General features: G+C 42.1%; 1 protein-coding gene across 3 annotated transcripts in view; it reads right to left on the bottom strand.

The window, feature by feature from the left end:
- Window positions 1–855: 855 nt before the first annotated feature.
- ITPRID2 (ITPR interacting domain containing 2) overlaps window positions 856–12,250 on the bottom strand; it is a 76,826-nt gene continuing 65,431 nt past the window's right edge. For all 3 annotated transcript variants that reach the window (XM_081313882.1, XM_081313884.1, XM_081313883.1), the window contains 5 exons: window positions 12,084–12,234; window positions 9,399–9,464; window positions 7,919–8,317; window positions 2,805–2,928; window positions 856–1,986 (listed from right to left, as the gene is read on the bottom strand). In XM_081313882.1, coding sequence (XP_081170008.1) covers window positions 2,818–2,928; window positions 7,919–8,317; window positions 9,399–9,464; window positions 12,084–12,234 — 727 coding nt within the window. In that variant the 3' untranslated portion in view covers window positions 856–1,986; window positions 2,805–2,817. The remainder of the gene's footprint in view (window positions 1,987–2,804; window positions 2,929–7,918; window positions 8,318–9,398; window positions 9,465–12,083; window positions 12,235–12,250) is intronic.

Genomic DNA, 12,250 nt, shown 5'->3' with positions numbered 1-12,250 from the left:
TAACATCAACCTGGATTGATGTAGGCATAAAGCATTTTTTCTAACTCTTTAGTGAATGAGAAGCATGCTCCTGCAATTTGTCATTGTCCTCAACATGCTCACTCTAAAAAAAAAAAAAAGAACGCCGAACTCGGTAACCAGGATGGAGACCATCCAACTCCTCCGGAGTTTGTTGAATTACAGTTCCTGATCACTGGCCATTCTAAGTGGTGCTGTAAGGAGTTGCAGGTTTAGCAAATTCTGGAGGATAGTAGGTTCTCCTTACTGAGGTATGTGTGATTCAATAGTAATTATCTGCTTCATGAGGTTGGGCAACTCTATCCAAGAACATCATCTCCTTGGCTTGGGTTTTATTATGTATCCATGCAGTCACACTCATGGTGACAGGGAGTCTATGGAAGGTCAAGTAGGAGTCACTGTTTAAAGTTACTTCAATAAGGAAGAATTGAGTAGCAACAAGAATAGCACTTAAGACTTATATACGTCTCCATTGTGCTTTACAGCACTCTCTAAGCAGTGTACAACATCAGCATATTGCCCCCAGCAATCTGGGTCCTCATTTTAGCAATCTCGGAAGGATGGAAGGTTGAGTCAACCTTGAGCCAGTCAGGATTGAACTCCTGACAGTGGGCAGTTAGCTTGCAATACTGCATTCTAACCACTGCAACACCAAGCCTGAGCACCGCCCTGAGTCCTTCGGGAGAAGGGCGGTATAGAAATTCAATTAAATAAATAAATAAGCTCCTAAGTAACCAGAAATGGCATCAAAGTTATGGATGAAATTAGGACTCCCAAATTCTTCTAAATATTTTGGTCTCCAGTATCAAAATGTAAGAAGACACATCATTACATCTATAGGCAAAATAAATATTTTTATTGGCACAATAGCCTTTTTAAAAAGGATTTAGCCCTTGGGTGTAGATTCCCAATGCAGTTTTTGACATACTTCTCCCAATATTGTTACATGTTTATGAGTCACTGATTATTTAACAGAATCTTAATTTTGTTAGCTGAAAACATTTTTTTAAAGAAAAACATGTAAGGTAGTTGATTAGCATTTAAGAGATGGCTATATTCCAACTTTTGAGCATTACTGTATTAAACTATATATAAAGAATCACACCTGCTTCCATTTTTATTGGATGTGGTGAATGTCATTTTCTTTAGGCTGTAGAAAAACGAGTGAAAATTTTCCCCATAACAGCAGTCTAATGCTAAGCCCATGTTGTTATATGCCACTTGCTTTGCCTTTTAAACTAGTGTTTTTTTTTCAGATTTGTTTTAATAGGCAGAGGAAATGGCTAAAAACCACCTCTTAATATAATTGCAGAGTAGTTCATATATTAAGTTAAAAAGAAAACATCCCAAAAAAGGGAAGGATAAAGAAAGCAGAAAAATATATAAATCTTTTTTTTAAAAAAAGTTATCTACTATACAGAGATAAGGCTTTCAGTGTAAGCATCTGCAGTAGTTTTAAGTAAATTCATGTAATTTTCTAAACTCTCTGCAAATGACAGCTTCTCCCAAGCGTTCATTTGTACAACAGCTTCTTCTCTTTTTTTAAGTGGCACTTGATAACAGCAGTGGAAACCATTACCCCAAGCTCTCAAAGTGAAACAGTTATTGCACAGTTAAATACCTCACAGAGGTCAGCAGGGATGGTTGTTGCTGTTCTTTGAAACTATAACAATCCTAGGCTATTTATAACCAGGGAAGGTCCAGAAATCTTCAAGTCTTAAGAGGAACACGCAAATAAATATTAAGGCTTGTAAGATAATCACAATTCTCTTGATCATTCACGCACATCAGTAAGATGAAAAGTGCCTTGATCTTAGTACATAGACCTGAAATGGGAAGACGTGCAGCACTCAAGTCACTGTTGCATAAAACAGCAGTCTCCTCTGGCATCAGGGGAACAGACAGATGCATCCATCTACATATCCCAAAAGGAGACATCCATAAGGCTCTCTGGATCACAGGCTAACCCTTGGGGAAAAAAGAAACAAACACATTATGTGAAGTCGGGAAGATACATGCTTGGTTATTTATAGTACTAGTGGGATATACGTTAATATTCTAAAAAAAATCATGCTTTTTCATCCACACTTGGATTCAAGCGCAGTTGCGGACAGGTGGCTTTGGAAACTTAATTCAGACAACGGGATACTCTGTGGTTTAATTTCAAATGAGAGGTTTCTAGTGCAATCCTTACACGTGATTTGCTAACTTTGTTCTGGGAAATTCTGACCTATCTAGAAAATTAAAAGTGGATTTCTCCAGTCAAGATCGGTAATGATGGATATGTTTCTCTCGATGGGTAGAGAAAATTGCTTTTCTCTGCAAAGAACGGCTCGGGCATGTTCTGTGGAGATATTTTAAGAAGCACCCTGTTAACTGCAGTCCCTTAGTGAGAAACAAAAGAAAGGTGAGAGGCAACATGTTTATGGTGAACTATGTCTCCATTCTATAATATTTTCAGCTATGTAAGTATATAGAAATACATAGGAAGAACCACATCACAAAGGAAAATGCTGTTGCTATTGTGTCTTTAAGGCTAGTCTGTTTTATACAGAGTAAATCCAATTTCTGATCATCTCAGTCTGACATTATCAGTTTTAATGCAGTTCTTCCCACTCAAAGGGAACTTAAAAACTGGCCATTTAAAAGCAATGCTGACTTGACAGGATTCATAGATAGGGCATGACTGTATTATATAGATGTTAGAAATCTCCTATGTATTATGTATACACCTTCACCTTTTTATCAAACAGGTCAACTAGTAGGCAACCAACTAAAGATCTTACCTGTAGTACCGATTCATGGCTGGGTTTCTTGCTTGGAATTAGCCGATATGCCTGGGGCAGAAACAGCTGCTAACAGCCCACTTACAATTTCCCGCCTGATTTCACCAACAATGGACTCCTTGATCTAAAAATAAATCACACCTTAAGTTATGGTCTCTACCTGATACTTTATGTATACAGACCTACATAGTTCAACCAGCCTCACAGGTTCTGATTGGGAAATCCTTTTTTCCACATTTTTTTTATTCCCTACTTTAGAGTGAAGTGGAGGAGGTGGGAATCTTTTACCATAATTCCTGCTCAGTCTTCCATCTGTCTCAGCAGTTTCAACATTTGGAGGAAGTGTTAACACAATGGCTCTCATGCTCACCGAAAAAACAGAGCAGTTCCATGGTGAACAAAATGGCTGGGTTTTCCATGTGCGACCAACTACACCATTTCTTCTGATGCACCAGAACTCGGTGCATCAGATTTCCTGAGCCATATCAGGAAATCGCATCTTTCTGTTGTACTTTTTATCTCGTGAGGCAGGGTGGGCAAGTCCCTTCCCCCCCCCCACTCTCTGAGCTCCTTGGACCAAGGCCACTGAAAACTAACAGTAGTTTCCTACCACTCTGAGGCACAGTGTGGTTTATAAGCCCTAAAGCAGTCATATCACAGTTAAAAAACAAAGACACACCACCACCCCTCAGGTGATGTGGCCTTGCATCCCCAAAATCTTCAATGCTGTTTTTGCTATAAAAAAAATAGAGCACACCGATAGCTACAGGGTAATCCAATTACAACACCAACCAGATTTATATAAGAGGATAAATAATTGTGTGGTTTAATTGCCTTAGTGTGTTGCATAATCCCAGATGCTATGGCCTCCAAATCATGATTAAGTTTTTTGTATGCTGTGCGCAAAGCCTGGCACAGCACTATGTGCAAATCGGTTATAATGTCAGCGACTAAATTAGCACATTCCATTTTCAACCAGTTCCCTCTTTCTCTTCCAGCTTGTCCGGGAATAACCTTCCTTTGAGCGAGAAAAGCAAAGCTGGTTGCCCTGGACTTGAAAGATGTGATCCTGATTGGGGACCCGTGGGAACTGTAATCAAAAGCAACTGGATGGCACCAGTTTTGCCTATCTCTATCCAGTCGAGATGGAAGAGATCTCGCCAAGTCCGCCCTTTCCATTTAACTCTGTCCACCAAGCCAGACCCATCTAACACACAGCTCTGTGTTTCCCTGCTTTGATAAAAGTGTTCAGGGGCCTTTAGAGACCTGTCTTCAGAATCAAAGGCTCTTGGTTCTAGCCCCACTGATTCCGGAGGATACTCAAGAGCAGCAGAATAACAAGACTACGAACACACTTCATGGAAACCATCCATACGTTTGGGAATTATCACTGAAAAGGCTTCCTGAATTAGCACAGTGGCTGACCAAAGAAAGAGATGAATCTTTCTGAGAAGAGGCAAGTTGTGTCCTACTCCTAACTTAACTCAGATCTTTCTTAACTCCTAACTCAAGACTTCCTGTTATGACCTTGCCAGGAAGCTGTAAGCCCTCAGCACTGAAGTTTCCTGGCTGGTTAAGAGATACGTCTGCACTGTGAGATATAAGGCGTGCAACGTTTCTACTGGAAAGTAATTCTAAAGAACAAACCTATAGCTGAATATATTAAAAGGACATTAACAGAGAGGGGGAAGGCAGAGAAGCAGAGAATCACATTCCCATTATTTTCTGAAAACCAATACTCTGCACAACAAAGGATAATCTGTTTACATGAAATAAAGCCCTTCTCCTTCTGGAAAAAGCTTATCGGAAATGGAGATGTTTCAGCACATGGACATTATTTTTCTCTAATAAAACATCCATTATCCCTTGCAATAGCGCATCAGAGTCTTGAAAAAAACTTCCCAGTAACTACTAAAAATCACAGTCTTTCCTTTTCCTCAGCATCAATCCACCCATAAAAGACTTTACTGTATTTTTGTTGTGGTTTGTCCCATTCCATAAATAAAAGGTCAGAGTGTAAGTTTTTCAAACCAAGACAGAACGTATCTCGACTTCTTTAGCTTGTAATGTTTTTCTGTAGGAGGAATGTATTCATTTTATTTTGAAGGGTCAGAAGGCTTTTTTCATTCTAGTAAATAGAGGTCAAAAGCTCAAATGCATTGCAGGCGACTCAAAAATGCTCTGAAACACTGTTTTTTTTGTTAGGCCTTCGCTTTGCCCCATTGCAAACAAAATAATTCAAACACACAGGAGGAGACAAATCATCAGTACGCCGTAAGCTTAACATTGTGAACAAATATCAAGAATGCATATTAATAAGGCTTTCTGCAATAGAGTCGTTCTGTTTTCAAAGCAAACAAAGCCTGGCTAAAGCTTTTGAGTATTTATGAGTCTCAAGTATACAGTGACACACATCTCACCCAACACCCCCTCTTCCTGCAACACATACGACATTCAGCAAACTGACCAACTCTGGAATTTGCAAGACAGGAACTGTACCCTTCCACCCACTTACCTGGAGAGCAACCAAGAAAACTCAATGGAACGTCTGTACAGAAATGTGTAAGAGGGTGCAGTTACAACTGTTTGAAATTCAGACAGTCCACTACATCTCCACTAGTAGGTACCCGCTGCATGAACGCAACTTGATGTCTTAAAGCACTCGCCCCTTAAATGCCGCGAGATTTTGGCAAACTCGTGTGAGCGCTTTCAAAACTTTAACTTTCAAATTTTTTCATCCAGTATAACTTAATTATACAATTATGTCCACATCTGAAGAAGGGCTAGGCACAGCCGTCACTGAGAAGAAATTATATGAGAGGCAGGTTGTGTCAGGTTTTCTTTAAGCCTGGCCTGACAGAATTAACCGAAGGAAGAACAGTCAGAATGCTGTGAATCAAGTGGCAGATGTTTATAATGTATCTCAAAGTTAGAATGGTCAATCTCTAAGCATGGCCATTAATACCATAATACCAATCAAAATGTCTTTAGGATAGTTTGACTGTCTTCTACCTGTGTAGGAATCAGTCTACGTGCATACAATTTGCATGAATAGCATGCAACAGTCAATCAACCCTGTCAGCTAAGACTATGTTTTGGAGTAGTGCACCGCTCGCCAGGCCTTTCTTGCTATCCACAATCAAAACGACTCGAATCATTGATTAAACTATGCAGGGTCTCCTCTGTGAGACTGAAATGCATTCAACTAGTTACCAAACTTCTTAGCCTGAAGGTCCTTGTAGTTACCAATCCTATATTTAAATACAATGAGGTGTTAGTTATATAATGATAAGGGCATGGACAAAGCATAAGGGTTGCATGCAGCTGAATTCTCTGGAATTCCAGCGTCAGGTGGAGTAAACATACCACAGTGCCTAATGGACTAATACTCTGGCATGGCATAACTTGTTCCAAAGATCTGAGAATTTGTTACTTATCCATTTCCGCAAATCCTTGGAAATCTAATAACCACAAATGACTAAAAAATAGCCTAACATCCTAGAAAAAGCCATTGAAGAACATAAGATCATGCTTGGACTACTTCAACATTGCCGGTTTCCAATTACGTGAATATATTCTGAAACTTAAAGAATATAAAAAAGTCTTCCTTTAATTTTTATTTAAAGTGATTCTCATACTTCGAACAATCAAATTGGGTAGGTCCATACTGGGCTGATTTAATGATTAACAAATAATCTTTCTCTGCTTAGTTCGTAAGGGCTAAGTACACATACAATACGATTAGGTTGTAGAATAGAAAATATAGGATTTTCAGCCATGTTTATTTATTCACTTATTAGGATTATATCCTTGCAACTCTTGGTTCACAGAAGTTTCCAATAGAGCAGTGTCCCCACCAACCTTTTGGGCACCGGGGACCAGTTCCATGGAGAGAGGTTTTTCTGCAGACCGGAGGGGGCATGTGGTTTTGCGTGCTGCCTGCATTCCGCAGATGGGGCTTCGCTTGTTTGTGAGGACCAGTTTCTGGCATGCCGTGGACCGGGTTGGGGACCCCTGCACTAGAGGGCCTCTTTCACTCCGTTTGCTGTTAAATCCAGCTTTCCTTCTTTCTGCACAGTTTCTCTCCCCCCCCCCCCCAGAAACTCTGGGCTGCTACTAAAGGGGGAAAAAACTTGTATCCATTTAGTATCTCTTAGTGCAGGGGTGTCAAACTCAATTTCATTGAGGGCTGCATCAGCATTGCGGTTGCCCTCAAGGGGCCGGGTGGGTATGGCCAGGGTGGGCGTGGCTAAAGTGCATATGGCCTACTGGGTGGGCATGGCCAGCTGTACATCGTTTGCATCAAGGGTGCCTATGGGGGCCTGGGCAAGAGTGGGACAGATCTGAGGGTCTCTGGCAGAAGGAGGGTCTCTGGGCCAGGGCCAAGGCAGTGGGGGCCGTTCCCTCACTGTTTCCAGGATGGCTTCGGGGGCCACATGAAACCACTTCGCGAGCCGGATCTGGCCTCCGGGCCTTGTGTTTGACATGTCTGTCTTAGTGGATGAAAAACAATTGCTTAGTTAACTGTTACATTTTTTGGAAAAAAATAAGCAATTAGCCAGTTGTAATTGACTAGCTCACAGGTCTGCAACCCGCGGCTCTGGAGCCGCATGCGGCTCTTTCAGCCATCTCCTGCGGCTCCCAGTCCTCTGCCATGTGCAGTCCCCCCCAAAAAAAGTGGGACTAAAAAAGTTCAACCAATCAATTCAAATATGCAGGGTAGGTGCATATCTCGCCTTGGCTCCACTCTTCAGTCAAACCCTGTTCTGCACATGTGCGCATGTACGCGCATGTGCACACATTTTTTGCGGCTCCCAGTTTTTCCTTTTGTGAGGGAACCGGTTCCGAGTGGCTCTTTCACTGTTTCAGGTTGCTGACCCCTGGACTAGCTGGTCGATATCTTTTTTTCCCCAAGATGTTCTGACCCTTTCATCAAAATCCATTTGTTCTGTTTCATTCCTTCTTGCCCCTTTTTAGCTACTAATTTTCAACTCGAACTTAGGGAAAACCTCTGACTTAAAAGGGGGGGGGGAAGAGAGAGAGAGGGGGGGGCAGGCATAAGGACACATGAGCAAGCCCACACAATCCTCCCTATAGGAAATCTCTGTCCTCACCTCTCGAATGACCTGCTGCAGTTCCTCGTTCTCCACACTCCTGGACACTTCCTCAGCTGTAGGCCCGAGAGGAAACTTTTCAAGTGTCTGCTCCGCAGTGGACTTGGATGTCCAGGGCTCCTCTGACAGATGCCCGATTCCTGCTCTTGCCGGGGGAGAGGGCATCAAGGCTACGCTTGCCCGGTAGACCTTTTGGCTGGCTGGCCTGCCCCTTTCAGATGACCGCCCACGGGCTTTTCGGCTGGCTTGACTGGAACACACCGAAGAGGAATCGGAATGGGCGCAGGGTTCAAATGTAGATTCCGAGCCTTCGGGAGGAGGAGTGTGCAGGCCAGGTTCGCCCAGTCCCAACCCCAACTCCGATTTCAGAGACGACTGCTCTCGAATGAGCTCAGAAACCTGGGAATTCAGGGAGTGGAAAGAATCAGACAATGACCGTAGCAAGAGCATCAACGTAGTTATCTTGTTGGGGGGGGTGTCATAAGCTTTATCTTAAAATTAACTGACAACAACCCTGCATCCCTAAACCTTCCACGAAGAGTAACAACGCTAATAAAAGCAATAACTGGCACGGGCCTAGGTTACTTGAGGAAGATCTTGTCTAAATTTACACTGACCTCTCCCGCCTAGACTGGCACAAAGTGTGTGCTATGGATCCCGCTAGCTAGAGAATTTTGCCTGGCGGAGTCTATGGGGAGAACCTTTTCTGAGAGATTTCTACGAACGTCTTGTCCTCAGAGAGGAGATTGGCTTCCGGGTTCCCAGGCACCTCGGAAAATCCTGCCTTCTAAAAAAAAATTCCAGAAACCACTTTGGAATGGGAAGGAACTAGTCTTTTACTTGACTTTTGGAGGAGCTCTTTACAGCCTTTGCTGCCTGTCCACCATCTTGGCTCCTCCCCACAGGAAGTTGAATACAAACTAGTCTGGAAGGAACTAGTCATTAAGAGTCCCATGAGATGCCTAAAGCATCTTTTAATATTGACAATCCTCAACCTCTAACTCTGTGTTTCAGTTTTGATGACTTTTTACGATTCCCTTTTTAGCTTAATCTTTATTTTACGTTATTTTACAAATATTTTTTTATAGTGTTTCCAAAATGCTTCTTATGGAGGCCTTCCCCCCACTTTCGGGATCATCTTGACCAAGCGTGTGTTTGTTGGGGGATGGGAAAGAGAATAAACTCAATCACCCCTATTCCTCCAAGTGAAATCCTATACTGGATACCAGCCTCTAAATCATCAGACACCCACTTTCATCAGCACTTATCTTCATTTATCTTATTTATCTGCTAAGTTAAAATGGAAATCAAATAGAACACCTTAGTTTTGTAGTTTGCTTATGCACGCCCATGACATTTTGCGTAGTCCTGCATCCATAATGAAAGACAGGCATGTTGCTTTTTATCCCCACCCCACCAAGTCAACTCTCTTGATTAGTAATTCTGCACGCTCCTGCTTCGGTTGCACAGGGTTACTTACTGGCTCCATCACATTCAGCGGAGAAGGACATGACAAATTATCAATGCTTCTGCTTCCATACATCCCCTGGAAGGGAAGAGAAAGGAGAGGGGGATTAAGCACTGTTTACTTGCCCATGCATTTTGAGATAAGGGCGACTGAAAAAGCATTATACGGGTAACCCTAACCACTCACAACCACGAGTGAGTTCAAAATTTCCGTTGCTAAGCAAGACAATTGTTAAGTGAACAACTTAATTTTACTTTACAACCTTCCTTGCCCCGGCTGTTGAGGGAACCACCGCAACTCTTAGGTTAGTAACATGGTTGGTAAATCTGGCTTCCCCACTGACTTTGCCTTGTCAAAAGACCACAAAAGGTGCTCGCGTGAGCCTGGGACACTGCAACCATCACGAACACATGCCAGTTGCCAAGCGCCCCAATTTTGATCATGTGACCATGGGGATGCTACAAAGGTGGTGAGCGTGAAAATGGTCGTCACTTTTTCCAGTGTTGTAACTTTGAACGGCCACTAAACGCATAGTTGTAAGCTGAGGACTATCTGTAATGGGGAAAAAACCTGAAGCCTATTTTAGACCTAAAAAGGATCGCTTTTCTATAAAGGTAGTAAGAAAGGAAACTATATTATTATTATTATTATTATTATTATTATTATTATTATTATTATTATTATTATTATTATTATTATTATTGTTGTTGTTGTTGTTGTTGTTGTTGTTGTTATTGTTATTATTATTATTATTTACAAGAAGAAGAAGAAGAAGAAGAAGAAGAAGAAGAAGAAGAAGAAGAAGAAGAAGAAGAAGAAGAAGAAGAAGAAGAAGAAGAAGAAGAAGAAGAAGAAGAAGAAGAAGAAGAAGAAGAAGTAGTAGTAGTAGTAGTTGGGACCTTGGAGGTCATCTAGTCCAACCCGCTGCTCAGGCAGGAAACCTTATACCATTTCAGGGAAATGGCTGTCCAATCTCTTCTTAAAAAAACCTCCAGTGTTGGAGCATTCACCACTTCTGGAGGCAGGTTTTTCCACTGGTTAATTGTTCTAACTGTCAGGAAGTTTCTCCTTAGTTCTAGGTTGCTTCTCTCCTTGATTAGTTTCCATCCGTTGCTTCTTGTCCTGCTTTCAGGTGCTTTGGAGAATAGCTTGACTCCCTCTTCTTTGTGGCAGCCCCTGAGATACTGGAACACTGCTATCATGTCACCCCTCGCCCTTCTCTTCATTAAACTACACATACCCAATTCCAGCAACCGTTCCCTATATGTTTTAGCCTCCAGTCCCCCAATCATCTTTGTTGCCCTTCTCTGTACCCTTTCTAGAGTCTCGACATCTTTTTTAGATCGTGGTGACCAAAACTGGATGCAGTATTCCAGGTGTGGCCTTACCAAGGCATTGTAAAGTGGTATTAGTACTTCACTTGATCTTGATTCTATCCCTCTCTTAATGCAGCCTAGCACTGTGTTGGCTTTTTTGGCAGCTGCAGCACACTGCTGGCTCATATTTAAGTGACTGTCCACTAGGACTCCGAGATCCCTCTCACAGTTACTACTATTGAGCAAGGTACCACCTATACTATACCTGTGGATTTGGTTTTTCCTGCCTAAATGTAGAACCTTACTTTTTTCACCATTGAATTTCATAATACATCATAAGCAATTAAGTTCTCACCCACTCACCCCAACCATCTCCCCCACCCCCCACCCTCTTTCATATCTCTCTCGTATTTTGACTGTTCCTCTTCTGGGGATGGGGGGGAATCTGACTATATTAAAGGCAACATTTGATAAATGTGCACTCCACACATTTACACTATCTATAAAAGCTTAAGCTATCCATCTATGAATCATATTTTCCATAATGTAGTTTCTTCCAGTCCCCTGTTTAAAACTCTCTGTGCTCCATTTTTTCCATATTAAGAATCCAGAGAACTTAAAAGAGAACTAGACTGGTCCACAAGGCAGTTACTGAGTAACAGAATGGGAAGCAATCCTAATACAGTAATGCATAATCGATAATAAACTGAACTGCTAATGATCTTAACGAATTTAGATTATGTCTACATCGGGATTTCATTTTAACAAGAAAGCCACATATTTGCAGGAACCAGGCCAGCATTTTACCAGATTCTTCAGCCCAGACCGAGAGAAAAAATAACCTTAGGATGAGCTGGCCTGCCAGTCTTCCAAATCCCTCAAGATTTATACCTGAATCTGCACGTCTTCCTCATCTGTGTGGGCTGCCCAAACATTCCTAATATTACTTTGGATTATGCCTCCGGCCAATGTTCCCAATATTAAAAACTATTAAGCTATGAAGCACAGATCCACCTGCAGTCACCCTATCCCAAAACAAATTGCTCACTTCATCAGCTGCACAGACTGGAGGCAGAATAAGAACTTGGGGGAAGGGAGGGGAGGGGGGCAGGAGCATAAACCTTCCTTCCCACCTACCTTGCACAGCTTTACTTTTCTTACGCAGAAGCTACCCTGAAATTATTCTTCACTTGAATAGAAATTGCGTCTTGAACGAGATCAAATCAAGACGGGGCTTCTTCCCATCAGGCAGCGGGTAATTTGTACCTCCTTGGGTAGAAATGATCAGGCTAATTTCACCACCTTGCTTTGTGTTGAGCAACCGTACATTTTTTTTGACAGATGCAAGATGCCTGAGAGAAGGACCAAACACAATACCCACCATGAAGGTTTGCTGTTTGTAAGGGGGTGACTCATGCATGCTCCTTAGCTGCTCTTCAAGAGCAAGCAGACGTTCCTCTAACTGCATTTCTAACTCCTGAAGCTCCATTCGGACCGATTTCCTCAGAGTCTGGAGCTGGTCAGCTTCATACCTAAATCAAAAGCAAG

Source organism: Vipera berus, assembly GCF_964194415.1.
Source record: "Vipera berus genome assembly, chromosome: 1".
Taxonomy (NCBI): Eukaryota; Metazoa; Chordata; class Lepidosauria; order Squamata; family Viperidae; genus Vipera; species Vipera berus.
The sequence above is the reverse complement of the archived record's forward strand: the minus strand, read 5'-3'. Positions and strand labels throughout refer to the sequence as shown.